This window comes from Scomber japonicus, chromosome 13 (assembly GCF_027409825.1).
Source record: "Scomber japonicus isolate fScoJap1 chromosome 13, fScoJap1.pri, whole genome shotgun sequence".
NCBI lineage: Eukaryota > Metazoa > Chordata > Actinopteri > Scombriformes > Scombridae > Scomber > Scomber japonicus.
The window spans coordinates 13903920-13925097 of NC_070590.1; the positions used below are offsets into that span (position 1 = coordinate 13903920).

Genomic DNA, 21178 nt, shown 5'->3' on the forward strand with positions numbered 1-21178 from the left:
CCTCGCAGAGGGCACTACCCTCCTCCCCGTCGCTAAAGACATTTTGATCGTCCTCCCCGGTTCCCCCCGCCCCGACTCGACCATCACTCCGCCTGCCTCCACCGTAACATGTCGGGACAGTCTTTGACGGACCGGATCGCCGCCGCTCAACACAGCATGACCGGGTCTGCCATCAGCAAAGCCGTCTGCAAGGCCACGACGCATGAAGTCAGCGGACCCAAGAAGAAACACCTTGACTGTAGGTTAAGCATACCATCACTGCTTACTGTATAGATAGCCTGTGTGCATGTATCTTTTCCTCACAAAGGGTGGCCTGTATAAACAGCATCTATTATGCCTCTTATCCCCTCACCCCCTCCTCTTTCTCCTCCACCACCACCACCACCACCTCTCATCCGGCCCCGGTTATGTTTGCAGCCTCTTTAATTAGGCACCATCACATTCCCTTAGATTAAAATGTGATTTACGCAGCAAAGCATACACTACAATGCACCTGGCATGTAATACGAATAGTACATTTTAAAATAAAGCGAGGGGCAATCAGCCAGGTACTATCTATGCATGTCATTCAGGGGAAATAGGCCACTCTGGTATAAGCTAATCATATTGCAACCATCCGCTTTACAGTGTAGGCCTATCCATTATTAATGCCACTATCAGCAGCAGCAGCACTGTATCCTCTGGAGACACTTCAGTACAGAATGTGCATTATTCCTGCAGCATCACCAACATTTTCTCCTCATTTCTATGATCACACATTGAGGCCAAGTTCACTCTCATGTCCTCTGGTGCATTATTATCATTTATGGATGTATGTGTTACTGCTGTCAGTCCGGAGGTGCTGGAGGAGCAGAGGGCCAGCATGTGTGAGTACTGTAGCTATACACTGGGTGTTACAATGAGCACTGCTGGTGTCAGTACAGATCCTTTATCTCCACATTGTGCCAATTAGATGTGTGTGCAAATTACAGCGATTATGTACACACAGGCAGAGAAGAGCATTCCTCACATGTAGATTTTTACCAGTGATTATTAGGTCAGGTGGCTTTTCTGCCTCACAATAATTACTTGACATGATCGATAGAGAGCACGGGTAATCAATGGTGCTGCCAGTCAGACTCCCAGGCAGTCAGTCAGTCCACCAGCTAAAGAGAAACAGACGGGAAAAATAGCAAGATGGCTATTTAAGAAGGACTGTGGATGAGAGAAACAACACGGCAGGTAGCCAACCAGCCTGAGAGTCGGTGATCCACTCAGCCGGTTAGTTTGGTGGTGGATTAGTCAGTCATGTCCACAGCAGAGGTGACACTGGGAATTCTGGACTCCCTCACAAGATGTGCCATCAGGTACCTCAAAACAGTACATCTAAATAACAGCTGTATCAGTTTGCCCTACTGAAAGGCCGCTACAGTGCAGAATAAAACACGCAAGTGCAAGTGTCCAAAAGCGGGTTTGTAAGTGCATGTATGATGAAAAAGGACGTTTGTGGCAAACCTTTAATTAGGTCAGTGCTGCTTTGATCTATTTATCCCGGAGGTGACCACAGCTAAAGCCTGAATATTTGAGGTATTGCTGCTGCATTTGTGAGTCTAATGTTTTAGATTTTGCCTGTTGCTCCATCCTAAACAGGAAATCTGGAAAAACACCTGCACAAATGAAAACTGGAATCCATTGATTAACGATTAACTGCAGTTGCATTTTAAATTTTTGAAGGAAATCAATCAAATTAAGTATTCAAAAGAGAGTCTTAAGTGCTAAAGAAAATAATCAAAGAAAGTGCTGTGTTTACCACCACAATTATTGGTTTATTGTACTCCTGCAGTTATTGAATGGTAAAGATGATCCACTTTCAGTATACCTGCCATGAGTCAGAGTCTCTCAGAAACCAGCGAACGTCATGTAACTCAAGAGAGCAGATATTCTGAGAATAGAACCATCCAGTAGCAGCATTTACATGACAGATTGTTCAGCCTCCCATGGATCATGAAAAGGTTTACTGGCTACCGTTGCTTTCAAGGACAATGGCATTTCTTGTAGAATGGACCAGTTTATTCTGGTCGAGGAGGTTATATGAGGCATTTTCGTTCTTATCTGGCTCTCATGCTGATCATAAGTGGAATAAAAAAGTAGAAACTGCATGTCTGGCTCAATTCACCAATTCACCCCCTTGAAGCTTGAATTAAACTTTTTGTTCAATAAATGTTTTGTTCTTGAGCCATGGAGATGGAGCTTTTCTAATAGAGACGTCTAGCTTTCACAACAAAACACTTCACTTTCTATTTCCAGCCTCTGTGTGGAGGCTGTACTTTTAAAGTTAGGGAAGAACGCAGGGAAGGAAGTGATCAGAAGGTCAATGTATCTAACCCCTTGACCTGTTGAGAGGACCTCGTTGTTGATGTGGATAGAGAGTGCAAAGAGAAGGCAAATTGCTTTAAAGGAGCTTCTTGTCAGTCAGATGTGAAAGACTGCAGGGTCGTTCTCATGTCTGAGAGGTCAGGCTTGTGCAACAACTGCTGCCCGCCCAGACCACCATCTGATTTGGGAGTCTATTCTTATTCTACTGGCCTGGTTAAACAGGGTCATAAAAAGTGACAGATACTTGGTCTGTGTTTTGAAAGTAATTGAAGGGGTGCTTAAAAGCCCTCAGCAGGACTGACTGGCAAATGGAACTAAATCAATGTGGGTAACAGAATAGGTTTAAAGGAACAAAATGTAATGATGCCGAGGTTACTGACAAACTTTCCTGTCAGTGGGGTTTAAAATCCCTTGAAGGTAATCCAGCCTACGTTTTTTTGTGTTTAGATCAGAAAGAAATAACCTCAAAGGCACCTGTGCAGTGACTCTGGATCAGTTTACCTAATCTGAGAGGCTTGATAAATACACATGACAATACAATTACCTTTAAAATACACTCAAGATGTTATTGATCCATCCTTTCTGAACACAGTGGAAAGAAAGATGAATTATTGTGCCGTTCTTCCAAATGCAGTGCATGATAAATCAAATGCAATGCTGGTCACTGAAGCTATTCAGAATGAGCAAAACCCCTTAGTGTCATGACCTTGACAGACTGGTTTGTGACATACACAGCCAATGTTGATTATTTACAACCCATAGCAAATGACGAGCATGACAGACAGAGTAATGGGATTTCACTCAGCAATACTCTGCGTGGCCACGATAGGAGAGAGTGGTGATGGAAACCAGATTCATCACATGCAGAATAGTAATCAAGAAAATGACCTTCTGCCCTGAAAGCACAATAGTGTTATTCAGCGTATGATTTCTTTAGTTGTGCGTCATGTTTGTAATGATTATGTACTGCAGATGCTTGAAAAGGCAACAGAATGTGTTAAGAATAATCACTAGCTTTTAGTTCCTTGGTAGCCACATCCTGTGGTTTGTCAGACAAATTAAGTAATAGCAGGCCGAATAACAAGAATACAATAGATGGTGTGGCTTTGACTCACAGTCAATATTACACTCACCCTCCTACTGCTACAGTATATATCAGTGCAATTGCCTTATTTTACAACGCAATCTCAGGTCTTAAAAATGACTTTATCTAATCTATTACATTTTACATAAAGTCTCAAAATTTCATCTTCCCTATTTTCAGTTTTTATGAGGAGAAATCCTTGCAGTTACACCATAAGTTGGTCTTATATTTTTACCCTAACTAGCAATACAAACTGACCATAACTGTGTCACTGTATAAATGTTTGCACACTGATACCTTAAATCTTATTTCAAATTGTGTTATTGATGTAGCAGCAGATGTGCAGCTTATCAGTAACCCCAGTTGGCAATCATACAGTCGATACACATCCCTCTGGCTATCTACACTGTCACACGTCAATGATAAATCCTATGATATATTAATACCCAAAGGAGTACATAGAGGTGGACACAGCATGGATATATTTAACTGAAGAAGCTCTATTATTTAGGTGTGGTTGTACTGAAGAAGCAATTACTCTGCTAAAAGCAAAATAATATAACACCATGCTGGCAACACTGAGGCTGCACAGGGGTGGTTTGCGCTATAGGCTAATGTCAGAATGCTAACATGCTATTTAATGTTTTAACAGGTTATGATCCTCATCTTAATTAAAGGTGTAATTACTAACTACACTACATGTCAACATGCTCATGGCTACAATTCAGTGGATGATGAAAGTTTTTCATATTCACCAATGCTAAAGGAAATATTAGGGGACCACCAAAATCAGAGGGATTAATCCTCTTAGGATCATGAATATTTGTATACATTTTCAAGGTCTTCCCTCCAATAGTTTGCTAACATGGTGAAAGAGAGTGTGACATGTCCTTACCTGTGTGTTTGTGTGTGTTTCCTTTTGACAGGAAACATTAATTAGTTAGAAATCAATATGGTCCAATTAATTATTGAGCCAGGAGGAAATTCACAAACAAACCATTAACAATGTGTAAAGCATGACTGAACGCTTCCATTACCATGTTAGGTCCTGATACTAATGCCCTGACATTTAATTGGGAGAAAGGAATGTGAAACAAATTCCTCTTGGAATAAAATAGAAATAAATGTTTGTGATTTATGTACAGTACATCAGTGATATAGTCAGATTTATAGAAATCAGTAAATATGCTTTACATTGACATTCAGTCAAAATGTCATAATCTATAGTCATCCATCTCTTTTGATATAACCATTGCAGTTTAAGGATATTTATTCAAAATGTGTAGATAATCATTTGATGGGTTTCTATGTAGTTTTCTGGGCATGTTTCATGTTCCACTTTCAGATATTGAAAGTACATTGACCTTTGATTAATATTTGGCCCTAAAGCAGGGGAGTAAATGTTACAGCAAGTCTTACTGCAGCCGGTCATAAGGTGATAATTCATGGCAGGCAAAGCTGGACGAGCATATGAAGACTATAATCAATATTGTTACAGTTATTATCGCCTGTGCTGTTGGCACTGACGTTTTCACACTCGAAAATAACAAAGTCAAGATGAATGGGATTGAAGCTTTAGCTGTGGGAAATTGCTGGTGCTCCGGGGGCCTTGGACATGCACTAAACATTTAACCGTGGTATCCACCGGGACTGTTTGGTATCCAGCATTTCAGTGAGCACAGAAAACATCACAGAGCTTTCCAATAAACCCTGATAACCTCTGATCCTGTGAAAGAAACAGACGGAGGAGTATTTGCCTCAGACTCCAAAACTACTTGAAGTTTTTTCTCAGTTATCTCGGCGATTACATGATTACAAGAAAGTAGTTTGACAGCTCCACATGAGAAGGCTGTTTTAATGTGCTGGAGCACGCAGCCAGTAATTTATTCTTTCTGTCAGTGTTGTTCCACTGTTCCATCGACTAAATGAGATACGTAGTTTCTAGGAAAATTAGCTGAGATCCTGTTCCTGGCAGTATTTTAAACACTTTGTACAATCTCAGTTTTGACTGTAGTACTGAGAACACTGTGTATATACATCTTAACACTGATGTTCAGAGCAAAAGGGAGTAGTTTATAGAAAATCTTAAACTTGAAAAGCTTATAGCAATCATGCAATTATAGGGTCCTGTAAGTGTACAGTACTGTACAGTCAATCTGTATGAAAAGCTTTCCTGTAAAAACTCTGAAGGTCAAGTTTGGAAGAAAGCTTTTCGCAATTATATTATAATATAATTATAATATAATATTTTCCTTTCAGTAATTCAATAAAACCTTTGTAAATCACAGCTGAATAATTTCACATACAAAGCAGAACAATTATGTCATTTATTAGCCTTTTTTTGTGGAAGCAACATTTATGGATTTGCATTATCAAATGTAGTATATAAAATACAATAGGGCACATATAGGATTTAATCTCAAAGAACCTAAATTCTTTGAGATTAAACACACGCCAAACATAGTTCACATTTTGATCTTTAGCCAGAGAAATCCTTAAAGAATTTAGGCCATTGTTCCTACAGTGTGTCCTAGTTGTACATACGTTAAGTATTCACTACTGAATCTTTAATCGGCTATTATTTGTATTTATTAATTTTCGGAACATATTATAAATATAAAGTCTCTGCCTTGCTTAAAAATGTGTTTCTCTTCTTGAATCCATTTTAAATTTTTTATATTTTTATAAACCTTTGAAATTGACATGCAACAGAACACATTTGTCTTTTGAAATGCATCCCACATTGACTTAAAACAGGCAATTTACACTCTAAATGTGAGTCTCACAGGCTAAATTTTTGTCTGTGTTTCTTGTTTTTGTGAAGCGACCTTGGGTTTCATGAAAGGCACTATACAAAATAAAGTTATTATTATTATCATTATTATTATTATTATTATTATTATTATTAAATGTTGGGGTCATCTCAGTTTTAGTCAATCACTGCTAACAAAGATGTTCTGGAAGAAAATCCAGGTTCATATTCATCATCAGTCTATTTTTTGTTTTGTTTTAAATGATGCATCCCTGGAGTTGATTGTACTGGAATAGAATTGATCTTATAATGCACCTTTCCATCTTCTGAATTGATATTTTATTGACATTTTGGGGGGTTGGTAGGCAGCACTGTTGAATTACAGATACAAAATGGATTTTGTGATACAGTAACCCTGCTTCATCTATCTATACATTCTCCATCATTAAATAATCATTTGTTTATTGATTTCTGTGCTAATATTAAGCCACCAATCAATATAGCTGCATATGTTGTGGTTGTTCACTCATAATAACTCAACCTTTATGCTCTCCAAAGTTATCAATTATGATTTTGGCATGTGGTTGATGCTTTAATTCACAGTGACTTACAGTAAGTAAAAAGGTTCTGGGTCACACACCTGTTTCTGTATAATTCTTGTTCCACTAATCGGTTGTTTATTTGATCACTTTGCTTTTACAGTTATCTCTGCATGTCCAGTTTGTTTCACACTGTTTGTTTGTGTCCTCCAGACCTGATCCATTGCACCAATGAGCTGAACGTCAGCATTCCCCACCTGGCAGATACACTGCTGGAGCGCACAGCCAGCAACAGCTGGATTGTGGTTTTCAAAGCACTCATCACTACACACCACCTCATGATGTACGGCAACGAGGTGAGCTGAACACACCAATGCATCAAAGCCCAAAGAGGGAAAATATACTTATTTTTCAAAATGTATTTTCTTATAATTATGAGAATGTAGTCAACATCTGGACTAAGCATCTATAGTTTAGTCTTGTCTATTGCAAAAGCACAATAAAAAAAGTCTAACTGAAAACACTTTTGAAAATATAGATAAAATGTAGGATGGCAGTGATTTTCTTTCTGATAAGCATACACAATCCCCACACATGCATAAGTAAAGTCTGCTAATTCTCATTTGAAGGTCAACTAGGATAAACATTTACTTCTACTGTTGATCGCTTTGTTCAGTTAGTTGTAACAGTAGCAGGGTGCAGAATATCAGAAAGTTCAAAGATGACAGCTTGGATCCTGGGAATTTTTGATGGGTATTTTCCACTATTTTCTGATAGTTATTCATTTTATACATCAAATGATTCATCTGTTAATCTGGAAATAGATCACAGTCAGCCCGCTCGCCAAAATAAAATGAATCTCTACATTTCAACAGTAAGTTCAGATGACATCTATATGAATTTCTTATTAGGAGGAGGAGGGATCAGGTGGGTGGCTAAAAACTTAATTAGATGAGAAGTTCAAAAGGCATCAAAGGAGCAGAGAGCACTGTTCGAGACCACCTCAAGACCACTCCCTACTTTCCGTTTCAACTGATGAAACCAAGTGTTATTAGTCAATCAATCAATCATTAGTGAGAGGCTGGGACATTTTTTTATTTAAACCCAAACCATGACCCATCCCTAACTCTAAGTAAGTGTTTTTTGTACCCAGGCTTAACCAAACCTTAACCACAGTGTTGTCACATCATAAAACATATTTATTCAACTTATAACAGCCAACAGTGAAGCATAAAGATTCAATGTATCTGTGGTTTGCAGAAACGCAATTGGGTTGGCATAGTGTATTAGTGTACCATAAAAATACCACACACTTGAAAAAGAGTCAATGAAAGGTTTAAATAAACTGCACTGTACGATGTAATGCTCTCTGCACCTCTGCCACAGCACACATGAGAGAGATGTGGACGTTTGCCAATCGGCAAGCTCGAATTATTGATCTGTCCATAGACTGACATTTTGTTCACTGGGTTGTAGCAATTTTTCTCTTGCAGCGAGTTTCTTTGATGTTGCATCTTCCATGTGTCCAACAAGGACTGATGAAGTATCCTGCTGACATTTCAATGACCAGTGTGACAAATCGTTGCCCCGCTCAGACTACAAGAGCATCAACTAAAACATCAAACATTTTTACCAATGATGAGAATGGCTCAGACTGAAAAGTGGCAGCATTTACAGCGGGCACACTGACCCTTTCAAAGTATGCGAACAATAAAGCTTTTAGCACTGACATGATGTTTTGGAAATCTGACGGCGATGCTTAAACTGGCTGTGCGCCTGGTCTGGCATTTTCCACTGGGCTTCAGTCTACCTGACCAGAAAAAACTGTGAGGTTTAGAGCTCCATGAATTGGCATTTTTACTTCCTTAATGTGATGTATTTCCTGGTAAAAAAGGACACTAGAATGAGATCATTTGAGTGGGTTTACTGATAATTATCTTTAGCTTTAGCCAAAGTTAGAGTTATTTGTGTTTTACCTGAGTACTTCCATTTCATACTACCTAATACTTCTACTTCACTACATTTAAGAAGGAAATGATCTGCTTTTTACATTTATCTGAAGATTATACATTAAAAATGCAATAAGCCTAGTAAATAAAATGCATTGTTAAAGTTCAAACTGGTTCCCTACCTTTTTGGCTTGTGACCCCTTTCAAAAAAGCATTGTCTTCTCCATGACACACATTTGACTCATTATCAGCTTGACCAAAGAGACATTTCAGCTCTAAACTGCTAATATGGATTCATTTCTAATTGTCCCAAGCCCAAAGAAGTACAACTATACAAGATTACAGAGAAGTACTAAAAATTAATATAAATTAAGTAGAGCAATATATTTAAGAGCTAAATTTGCATTGATTGACCTGTACTAACAATATAATAATGAAATTTATAATAATAACATGAGGACCATTTTTCATTGTTGCTTTAAGCACATGTTGGTTATAATACTTCTGTAGTTTTACTTAAGTGGGATTTTGAATGCAGGACATTGTTGTGCATGCACTTGTACCTACAGTAAAGAAGTGAAATGGCCATTTCATGACTCTATGACGACAAACTATGATTATTTCTGCCTCAACAGCAGCTCAGCTTCTGTGAAATGCTCATAAAGCTGCAACTCCAGTCTACAAATGTGTGGTATAAACAACGGCAATGTGTCTGTGTGGACATGACTTGATGTTGTCTGGGAGCAGCATCAGATAACGCTTTCCTCTTTTCTCTTCTTTTTCCATCAGAGATTGATGCAGTACCTTGCCTCCAGAAACACGCTCTTCAACCTCAACAACTTTCTAGATAAGGCTGCACTACAAGGTGATTTAATGCCATTTGGCTGTTTGTAAACTCAGCAGTGCTGTTCGTCTAATAAAATGACTTTATGTCGGACTCTCCCTGGCACAGTAACACTATCAATAATGCTATTTCAGAGGCTGTTTCAAAGAGAAATCACTGTACAGGATTGCAAAGCTGCAGACAAATGTGCTATTTGTTTGGTACAAGAAGCTTCTGAATGTGTGAACACGTGCTCAGGAACTCTGTGATTAAGTTTATGTATTCATACATTAATAAAGCTTGAGGTAAGGTGGAGCAAAGCCCAGTTTGTCATATTGGGAAAAGCAGATTGTTCATAGAGAAGTTCCACATGAAAGGGATTACAGTTTCTTAATCTGGTTTAAAAATGGGTTAAAGTGACAAGTTTCTAACTGTAGCACCCCCTGTCTGCCCTCCAGGGTATAACATGTCAACCTTCATCAGACGCTACAGCCGCTACCTGAATGAAAAAGCCATGTCTTACAGACTAGCAGCAGTGGACTTCACCAAGATGAAGCGAGGGTAACAAACACTTTCAGATGACACATGTTACATATATGGAGGATCATTTCGACCATAAAGCATGTGATTTTTTTAAAAAACAACTGCAGTTTCAATTTCTTCCTCTCCTTCAACTATACAGCAAATAGATTTTGTATTTTTCCTGTAATAAAAGCATATATCAATATAATTTACCATTTCAGTTCTAAATGTCCTCCATACACCCACACACTCTAGTCTACAGGCTTGTTAAGTCCTGTATATGTGTCGCATGTGTGTTTGTGTGCATGTGTTCTTGTGTTTTATCAGGGCGGACGGTGTGATGCGCACCATGAACACAGACAAGCTGATTAAGACTCTGCCCATCATTCAGAACCAGCTGGATGCACTGCTGGACTTCCAGGTAACTCAACACGTCTGTCTGAGAGACAATAGCAACCACTGAATCTTGATCCGATCTCAGTGCTTTTCTTCTCTTTCTTTACTCCAGCCTAATTCCAACGAGCTGACCAACGGCGTGATCAACACAGCTTTTATGTTGCTGTTTAAAGACTCCATACGGTTGTTTGCTGCTTACAATGAGGGGGTCATCAACATGCTGGGTAAACCATACATATATCCAGAGTTAATCCAGAGTTAATCTCTATTGAATACATTTTGTATTTTTGCAGTAATCTGTTGTGGTTGAGATCCCAAGACTGTGACTCCATTCAATCTTTCTTTAAGGGGAAATACATTTTACTCTCAACTTAAAGACAGTAAAAATAACCCCCCTTTCTTTCAGTAATTATTAAACCAATAAAACATGAGGGGCTGAGAACAGTCCAGCAGACTCTTCAGTCTAGAGTTCATACTGACTGGGACTCTCTCATCTTTACTAAATGACAAATAGACACATATGTGTTCGTGTTGAACAAGTTAAAGTGCATATAACACAATAGTGATGCAGATTCTGGTCCTCTGACACACAGAGAAATACTTTGACATGAAGAAGAACCAGTGCAAAGAAGCTCTGGAGATCTACAAGACCTTCCTCAACAGGATGACCAAACTGTCCGAGTTTCTCAAAGTGGCTGAGGTAACATCCGATCGTCTTGCTGGTCCCTCCATGGAGGAAACAGAGTTAACCACCACTTGAGAGGGCGGGAATATGTGTCTGGAGCAAATTTCAACGGTCTCCTCTCCTCACCTCTCAATTCATATAGATACATGTACATGTTTGCTTCTAATTTTCTCCTCAGAAAAAGAATTTGCAGAACCTGCAGATAAAATCTACTTTGACCTGTTCAGATTTGCTCCAGACCCTTGTTTCCCTTGCTATCTGATTTACGGTCGATATTTTCCATAACCTCATCTGCGAGGAAGCTAAAACTGACCGTAGATCAGTGTCCGGGGGTTTCTTCTCCTTAATCTTCCAAGTCTTTTTTTTTGCCTCTAGATTTCTCCTGTTTGTTTTTGTTCTGTTCTTCTCTTGCCCTGACCTGGGGAGGGGGTGACTCCAAGACAGTGATTAATGGCTGAGTCTTAGCCTATTGGAGAGCCACTCATGTAGAGCTTCCAGTTGAGGGACCCCTCGCGGTGCTGCCTGTTCACATGCCTGCACTGCATGCTCAAGCAAGCTCTTTTTCTACCACTATCTCTGTCTCTTCTTCCTCCTTTTTTGTTTCCACCCTTTTCTTAAAAAAATACACAATTTTCTTTATAATGGCTGTTTTCCAATTACCAGTTGCAGTCCTTGCTAGGCTTCACAGTGAATATAAACAGTTTTTATCCTCTGTAGACTGTGTAGCATTATCCCGTGCGCCATCTTCAAAGGCTTTCTCACTGCTTGGTTTCGTTCCCAATTGGACGAAGGTTTGGGGTGCAGCCGCTCGATCCAAAGAAAAAAACAACAACAGACTAACGTTGACTTTAAGGACCCATTCATCTTACCTGTCTAACAAAATGTGTGTTTGTCTGTTTGTGTGTCATCTGTGTCCCCCTCCCCTTCTCTTTCTGTTCAAAGTCAACATTAGTTGAGTGTCTTCCTTTTGGATGTGTCTTACCTCGCAGTCACGTGACCTGTTGTCTGCCCTCTCTGCCCTGCCTGATCAATCAGTCAGTGTGCTCAGCATTCATTTCAATCCAGTCTCCAGATCTCAGTGTGTGTGTGTACTTATATGTGTCTGTGTGTGTGTGTGTGTACATATACTTTATATGTATATATATATATATATATATAGGTGTTTGTATGCGTGTGCATGCGCCCTCCTCCCCTCCTCCTCTGTTGTCTTTTATTTGTTTTCCTTTTCAGCCATTGCATGAAGTAATGAATGCTTGAGTTTGATTCTTCTTTCTCCCTCCTCTTCCTCCTTCACACGCCTCTTCCCTTTTTTTAATCTGTGGTCTGTTGGGTTTTTGGTTTATTCCTTGTTTTATTATTACATTTGGTTTATTTTTATTTTGCCTCCCTCCCCTACCCCTCCCTCCTTTTTTGTGACACAGCGAGTTGGGATAGATCAGGGCGACAGCCCCGATCTCACACAGGTCAGTCTACATCTCATCTCAATCAGTCAATCAACCAGTCAGTCAACCACTATATAAATCCGTCAAGTCAATCCCATAATGCTTCATTCTAAACGCTCCCGTTCCCTACTCACCCTACAGACCTGCCCACACTGCAGCTGCCCCGTCCTCCTCCTCTCTTCTTCACTCTCCTTAATTCCTTCGCATTTTCTTCTTTTTTGTCTGAGCAGAGTCTAGATTAGAGAGAAACCAATAAATGCAGGACTTCAAATAACTTTGAAGCACCATTTTCCCCCACAATTTTTAAGCATTAGTGCAGGATTTTACCTTTATTGTTATTTGAATAAATGCAGAACAAATTTTATTTTGTTTTATGGTTCGATTTGTGAAGCTGAATTGCAAAAGTTTTCACAATATTTTCACATTTTTCCACCATAGATGTCCATGACCGGGGCTTAGTATCTGTTTGAATTTTTCCAACAGTCTTTCTGGCATTTTCCCAGTGTAAATATCAAGTCTTCTGTCTTGATTAAAAGACTTATCATAGAAATAAGTCAGCACAGCTTCATGAAATAGGTTTTTTTGCCCATATAAGCAGTGTTGAAATAATTTCCCTGAAAAGATTATGTCCCTTTGCATTAGCTGTGGGGAGAGCAGCGAATGGTTTTTATTAAGTAGGTTTCTGCAAATATGACTTGGATAGGTGTACATAATGCCATCATAAGTACTGCATATCATGCTGAAGGCCTGATACACAATTTATCCTTTTCAGTGGACAAATAATTGGATGTTTACAATGTAATAAATCAATTAATAAACTGAAAAGGGCTGACTTTTTAAAAAACTTACTCCAACAAACTCCATGTTTGTAGTGCTTATGAAGACCTTATATGCTCTTATTCAACAACATAGTGACCCATGCCTATACTGAGCTCTAGATATGTGTCTGTTTTACTTTTAAACTTTTAGCATATTCTAGATTTCTCTGAAGAAGGATATCCAGAATTCGCATTTTACTCTCTTTCCCCCTTAAAATAAGTATATGAGAAATCTTTTCTTTGCTTGTTGTGTTTGCATTGTGTTCTCTGACACTGAAATGTAAGACTCTGGATGAAAACCGTGGTATCACATGTGGTCAAAACGAACCCATCCATCCTTTTTGTTTTCCAATAAAGAATGCTGGCCAGCTGCTCAATGTGCATACCGGGATTTTCAACTGATGTTTTCATTTCACTGAGTTAACTTCCTTGGCTTCCAGTGTTATAACATTTTGTTACTGAGTTAATGCCTAATATACAAACTAAATTAAATCAGTAATACAGTAATTTTCCTTTTAACCTTAAATGGAATCCACGGGTTAACTCTTAATTTTCGAATTGTGATTTTCTTTAATTGTATGCGTGTGTAAGTGTGTGTGTTTATGAGAGCGTTTGTGCACTGCTGGCATCTGCATGGACTCGTTAGACAGTGCAGAGATGTGTTTGTTGTGTTTCTACTCTGGAGCCCTGCAGCAATGATGCTGTGCTCTGCTCTGTCTGCTGTCAGTCCCGTTGCGGACTCGCTTGCATGATCCAGCTGATCTGTGCATGCTGGTCAACCAAACCTGATGAAACCAAATGCAAAAAAACTAAACAAAAAAACTACAAAAAAACAAAAACAAGGAGCTTTCATAGAGTAGATAAGTGTACATGAATCTGAGGGCGATGTCTTAATTTTGCTGCTGCTTTGTGTGTGTTTTTATGTGAGTGACGGAGTGTGTTATTGAACTGAATTGGGTGTGTGAGATAAAGTGAGGAGTTGAAGGGAGGGGAGTGAGAGAAAGCAGTGTGTCCCACTTTATATGCTTGACTGTGGCTCTAATGTTACCCCCTCACCTTCCCACCCTTTTACCCACCCCATCCTCCCACCAGGCTCCCAGCTCTCTCCTGGAGGCTTTGGAGCAGCATCTAGCCTCTCTGGAGGGCAGGAAGCTCAAGGACCTCTCTACGGCCAGCAGGTATGTTCCCATCACAAAGACGCTACTCAGCTCTGCTGCAGCAGCCACTTAAGCTACTATTCTTCCTACTGCTATTGCAAAATGGCTACTACTAGTGCTGCTGTTCCCACTAGCACTAGCACCATATCTGATGATAATCTGTCCAATAGTAATAAATGATGAGGTATTTCACTCAAAACCATTGATGTCAACCTGCTGGTAGCACTCACCAGTCACATTGTCTGGGACCCATGAATTTGAGTGGAAATTTCAATTTGTCCAATACATTGAATAGTTTGATTTCTTAATAATGAGCATTGCAACCTCACAGAGCGGTTAGCATGGCTCTAGACTCTCGGTCTTGTTAAAATAAAGTATTGGTTACAAAGCTCTATAAATTGCAACTCAGTAAATAGAGCAAAGACAAATAAAAGAAAACGACACAGCAACTGTGTAAATTCTGCAGGCTTTGCAAAAATATGTTTACATGTGTGTGTTTTTGTGTGTGTGTTTACCTGAAGATCCAGCACTCTTTCCAGTGCAGTGTCCTCACTCTCCAGCACTGGGATCTCTCTCAGCCGTATGGACGACAAGACAGAGGACAACAGACTGCAGCAACACAAGGCGAGACATTTGCACAACACTTTTAAAACTCATTTGTGCACATATATCCATTGCTTTTATGTGAAGAAAGCACACTGAAATAATTGAAATCCTTCACACTGTTGATAATGTTGAATGGACAATAAAATACATAGAAAATGAACTTTCATTCAAACAACCATTCAAGCATAGAGGAAAGGTTTTTTTTATGCACACTCACCTAATAATTTGTATCCTTTGTTATTTTTCCAGAGGAGCTTAACACCATAGAAATATCAAATTATACAAACAATAATAATTTCCTGTTGATGCTTTCCGTGCAGGAGGACAGTCATAAGGTGATTGACATTCAGACACCCAATGTGTCACCCAGCACCCAGTCGGTGGGCAGTGCCAACAGCAGTGGAGGAGCCACAGATCTCTTCTCCAACTCACCAATTGTACCCATCAACAACCAGTGAGTCTCAACATCTGCAGTCACATTCGCAGAAAAGAGAAAGTGATCTGTGGTTAGACTTTGTCAAGCCTAAACTATAATATTATTTGTTCTCTGTTTTGTCCGCGATCCAGTTACCTTCTCGGGTTTGTTGCTTCATTTTATCACTTTACACCAGTTCTTCAACTAGAGGCATTTTGCCAAGCTGTCACTGTAAATTATTTTTTTTACTTAAATGGACTTTTCTGGTTACATAAAAATAAAAAATTCTTTCCTGCAGTGTGCCAAACCTGACCAGTGAGCTGTTCACCCTGCAGCCTAACTTCACCCCCATCCAGACCACACACACTGTGCCCAACAATAACAATGCCTGGGGAGGTAGGACTACTTACACAACCAAATACACACGCTCATACAATCATGTAAACACACAACAGAGCATGAAAATTAATTCCCACTCACACTCAACACACAGGGCTCAGAGCTGGATACGCTGTGACAGTGGAGCCCAATTGCTTTATGCTCCTGACTCATTTCCCCTCTTTTCTCCTTTGATGTATCCATGGTAACCTTTGGATGTCAGGTGACCTGCTGAAGCCAGCACCACCCACTCAAATTCACAGCCCTGGAGTCCCATTGCACTCTGGGAAAATGCTGCCCAATGATTTGGACTCTTCATTAGCCAACCTTGTTGGTAGTGAGTACACAGAATCTCTCTCCAAATATTCAATCATCTTTTCTATTTTTTCTGTCTTTCCTGTTATTACTCTCCCTCTGTGTTACTTCCTTTCGACTGATGTTATGATTCTTTTTTTCCATCTCTCAGATCTGCAGTTTGGGGGGACGCCAGCTAAAAAGTAAGTGGGTTTGCTTGACATCTAAAAGTGGGCCACACTGCTGCTGTGCAGTTTTATTGATGTTCGATCTCTCATATGAGTCATTATTTATTTCTTGCACCTGTGAGTGCACTTACGTGTGTGTGTTTATGTGCATCAGGCCGGAGCTCCAGTGGAGTCAGCTGGTAGAGAAGAAGCCAACAGGAGGAAGTGGCTGGCAGTCAAAGACCATGTGCACCAGCACCAACTGGACTCACACCACCCATCCCATGGCACCTGCACCCATGCCCGTCCCTCAGATGGTAAGTTAAAAGCTACATCCACCTTTAAGTGCCAGCATTAGCTCATTTGGTCATCAAGTTCTGTATAGACTTTTTAAAAATGGTCAGAGTTGTGTATGCGCTTATGCCCTTGCCTAATAAGACCTCTTCTCAATACAGTGTGGGCTCGTATAGACTGTACTTGATTGAGAGCTCCCCTATTCTCCTGTTAGTTAAGGACACTGAAATCATTTGATATACTCAAAACCTGATAAGGGGCGCCTTGGCGGAACAGTTAAGGTGCATTCTACATTATAGAAATACCCACTGTTCCCACAGTTCCAGCTCGGGTCTTTTGTTGCATGTCATACCCCTCTCTTACCCAATCCTAACCCTTTCCACACACATCTGTCCAGGAAAAGCATAACCAGCCAAGGTGCGGTTTCCACTACTTTTTTTATTTAGCACATGAAATGGCACACACCATTCATGCCATTCTGAATCATCACCTCTGTGCAGCACATAAGCAAAGTACATGTGCCAACACCATAAACAATACAGAATAATAAACACATATTTCACATGGCTTGTTGTGGTGGAAAATGTACTGTACTGTCTCTGCCAAACCTTTAAAGCTATGAAATATTAAATGAACACTTACCGCAGTATTTCCACCACCTGCCTCTGATTGAATATCAGCTAAAGGAGATTCAAGGTCATACCTGTAACATGCTGTACTCCATTTGTCGCTACGTAATGAACAGCACAGCCAAATGGAGTGTGGCCAGAGTTATTGAGTCATTATTAGTTTGGTGACATTATGTAATCCTACGCATAGCTCCAACCACCTTCAATTTGACTAGAGGCCTAATTAGCCAGAATTATTGAAAATACCTGTGTGGAGAAAAAAACAGTGACTGGATGAATGGTTTATCAGAATAAATGTGTATGTGTACCTGTCCTCTTTTTATTGTTGTTATGATTTTCCAAAATAACTCTTAATTAATCACATTACGTGATACTGTGAAAATCACAAAAATCATCTTTAAAATCATTTGAAACTTAACATGCTGGTAGCATAGTGAGTTTGCAAGCATGCAAGCAAGGGAGGGGTAGAACAGGGAGGCAAAAAATCTACAGAAATTGAAAAAAAGATTCATTCATCATCTATTTAAATGTGTAACATAGAGTCTCTAGATTATACAGGATCAATTGTGTGGATGTCAATCACTTAGTCTAGAAGATATATTTTGAAGTATCATAATGTGTACTACTTTGGTTCCATCCATCATTTTGTCAGTGAAGTCAGTTTTTCCTAATGATTAATGTCTCATTTTAGAAATTGTCAAAAGTACCTGTTGGCTGAATGTTTTTGCTGCATTCGGGGTTTTTGAAGGAGTTCCCTAATGTGCCTTCGTCCTTTGTGCTCCACTCTAATTATCTCCACGTCTTTTCCATTCAATCTGGCTTCATCTTTTAATTTTCAACTGATTGACCTCTCAACTCACACCGTTCATTTATTCAGCAAATGGCTTGGAAAGCTTGTGGCATGACTTGAATAGAAAGTAGAAGTGATTGGATCCAGAGAAATGGGCAAAGGTCTGGTTTACCTTCTCTGCCCTTTAGAAGAAAAGTAGAAACGTTTTATTGTTAAAATAAATAAAGTTAAAAAAAAACACTGATCGCAACAGAGGATATAAGGGGGGAGCATCATTCCCATGTCCCTGACAAAATGCAAGGTTTGTTAGCAACCATTTTCGCAACTGTTAAAGCAGCTACTATGCATTTAGGAATCCCCAGACTTCAGCAGGCAGAGATCTCCGATGTCTGTTATCACGAAACTAGAAGGAGACATTAGTATGGCTTTTATTGGAGTGTAAAAGTGAAAAACTACATTAAAATTAACTATTTCTTCTTCTTCCCCCTTTCCTGTAACTCTCCAAAGAATGGGATGATCTATACTGGCTATGTAAGTATCTCATATTTCTTCAACTTCCCCTCTTTTCCACACTTCCTGCAACAGATTTCACCCCAACATCCTCCAAAATCCCTGGTGCCTTTTTATTATCAAGCTCTTTGTATTGTTGGTGATACATGAATTATTGTAGCAGACAGGAATTATTTTGCTACTGTGCTGCCTTGACATTGTTGTTTTATCCCTGGTGATTATTATAAGCTGCCAATCTGCTCTCTCAATTCAATATAGTCTTACTTTTGTTGCTCAGGATTAAGTGTCTTCCTAGATGCAAACAAATGCAAATGTTTAGGGATGTAAAAGCATTTCTGTGTTTGTGAGGGAGTCATCTTTGATGGGTTAGACATGAGATCGGACAGTACCAGCCAGGGTTGTGTTTGCAATCAACTTTTAGGCCAATATCAAGTCCATGTTACTCAGACAGACATTATAATGTGTCCCTCTCTGTATTTCTGTACAGGCTCCAGCACCAGTGGCTTTTCCTATGACGACACCCCAAGTGCCTGTGTATGGAATGGTAAAAAGAAAAACAGCTTCCTCCATTTTAGTCTCAACTATACATTCTGAAATATTTCTTTCATAATCTCTTGGGAGTGATCTACTCTAAATCTGACATAATTATTTCTGTCCAACCACCTTTATCCTCTTCCTTCCCCCTGCTTGCACCTTCCCCCACTTGCACTCACCTGTCCTCCGACCAGCTCCCTCCTCAGATGAGTCATCAAATGGGGGGCGTTCCCATGATGCCCCCGCAGCCTGTCATGTACAACCAGCCTGTCCTGAGACCCACCAATCCCTTTGGACCCATCCCGGGGACACAGGTAGCACACACAAACACAGACATATAGTATTACTGCCATATATTTAACATGCATATTTAGATCTTTTATTTTATTATAATAATACTATTAATAATACACTTTATTCATCAAACAAATGTATTGACTGCTTTAAATGAGAAAATAAAGATTAAAACAAGTCAGCACTACAGTTTAAGTGCAGATAATGAACACCCAACAAGGAAAGAGTGAAATTAACAACAAAAAAGATGCTGGCACTCCCAGACAGGAGATCTATCTTCTAAGGTCTAATAAATACCCAAAATGTCAAACTATGCCTTTGATAATCTGCCTTTTTATTGATTATTTTAGATAGCTATTTGTGCCTTATTGTGCATTCCTGGCTCCTTTTTTCATCATTTGCTCAGGCTCTATGAAACGTATAGCAGCACAAACTGAAGCTTTTTTTTAAAAACTTACACAAATAAATGTGAGCTCTAATGAAATACTTTAAGTTATCTCTCAAGAAAATCACAGTTTATCTTTCAATACATGTAGACCTGTTTAATAGGCAATTTTAAAGACAATGTGAGGGGAAAAACAACCCACACTGAAATGTGACTGAACATTGTGCTGGCTTGCTTTTATGATCTGGAATGTATAGCTTAAAAGGATGTAGTGGCTATGAAGTTACAGCCAGTAAAACACTTTGTTTTTGATAAATATGTGAAGGTCACATAGAGAAAATTGGGTTGAAATAGATAGAAGGTCAGATAATTTTTCACAAGTGTAAGTGTTTTTCACATTCAGTAATAATCAGATGGTGTGACTACAAGACTCTCAGGATAACATACAATCAAGTGTATTTTGACCAATTATTCAAAACAAAAAACAGAGTAATGTAATTGCTAAGCAAGCACTTTGCTCCTAAGAAGCGGTTTTCCAGGCACTGCGGCAGGTAATGTGCCTGTCAATAGATGCCTCAACACTTGATAAGCTGTTTTGTTGAACTAAATTACTCTCCATTCTCCCCCCGTCCTCTGCAGATGCACTTCATGTAGGGATGATGTTGTAACCATGGCAGCAAAGCCGAGAGAGAGAAGGCGAGAGAAAAGAAATGGAAAGAGTCGAAGAAAACAAATCCAGAACCAAATCCAGTACAGGAAGAAGAAAGAGGAGGACAGAGAGGGAGTGCGAAAAAAAGGGAGGGGAGAGGAAGATGGAGAGAGGACAGATGAATGATGAAATGCTGACGTCTGTTTTCCGTGTCGCCTGACCCTCTAATCTCCTCTCCTCTCTCCATGTGGCTACTGATCGCTCTGTCTTTGAATCTATAATGCCGGAGCACCAGAGGCTCTGCATCAATCCCACTTATCCTCTGTTTGATTTGCCAATTTGGCGATTACGACGACCTGTGATGACGCTAGGAAGACTGACAGCTCTATATTGAAGTGCAGAAGCTCCATCGCCACTTCCTGACCTCCTCGTCCAGATAATTTCCTGTACAAAAACCTCCTCCCCTATCTTACCCACATCCCTCTCCATCCCGTAACTGAATCAAACTCGGAGGACACACGTCTCTTTCTCTGATTGGATCGTTTGCTGGCACTTTACGCAATGTGAACTTTGCCAAGGGTGTGTGTCTGTGTTGGTGATTCTAGCATCTTGTTCAGATTGGTTCATCCATCACCTGATGTCAGAAGTTATTGATTTGTATGCGCGTGTGTGGGTGTGCGTGTCCCTTTTTTTACATTTCAGTGTGCTGCA

The 21178-nt window shown here is 39.7% G+C and overlaps 1 protein-coding gene across 1 annotated transcript; it reads left to right on the forward strand.

The window, feature by feature from the left end:
• Positions 1-108: 108 nt before the first annotated feature.
• Positions 109-20472, forward strand: LOC128371255 (phosphatidylinositol-binding clathrin assembly protein-like). Its single transcript, XM_053331523.1, has 19 exons — positions 109-238; positions 6944-7086; positions 9469-9544; positions 9961-10063; positions 10352-10445; positions 10533-10644; positions 11014-11120; positions 12527-12568; positions 14458-14543; positions 15044-15146; positions 15449-15582; positions 15842-15939; positions 16145-16258; positions 16388-16418; positions 16558-16699; positions 18603-18626; positions 19093-19149; positions 19334-19454; positions 20441-20472. The coding sequence occupies exons 1-19, from the start codon at positions 109-111 to the stop codon at positions 20470-20472; spliced, it is 1749 nt and encodes a 582-aa protein (XP_053187498.1).
• Positions 20473-21178: the final 706 nt, after the last annotated feature.

What these genes read in the sequence shown, in the direction of transcription:
- LOC128371255 (XM_053331523.1), top strand. Translation starts at nt 109, where the DNA reads ATGTCGGGACAGTCTTTGACGGACCGGATCGCCGCCGCTCAACACAGC. An exon ending in ATTAGCCAACCTTGTTGGTA is followed by an intron (nt 16,259 to 16,387) that starts GTGAGTACACAG and finishes TCCATCTCTCAG; the next exon opens with ATCTGCAGTTTGGGGGGACG. An exon ending in GGATGATCTATACTGGCTAT is followed by an intron (nt 18,627 to 19,092) that starts GTAAGTATCTCA and finishes ATTTCTGTACAG; the next exon opens with GCTCCAGCACCAGTGGCTTT.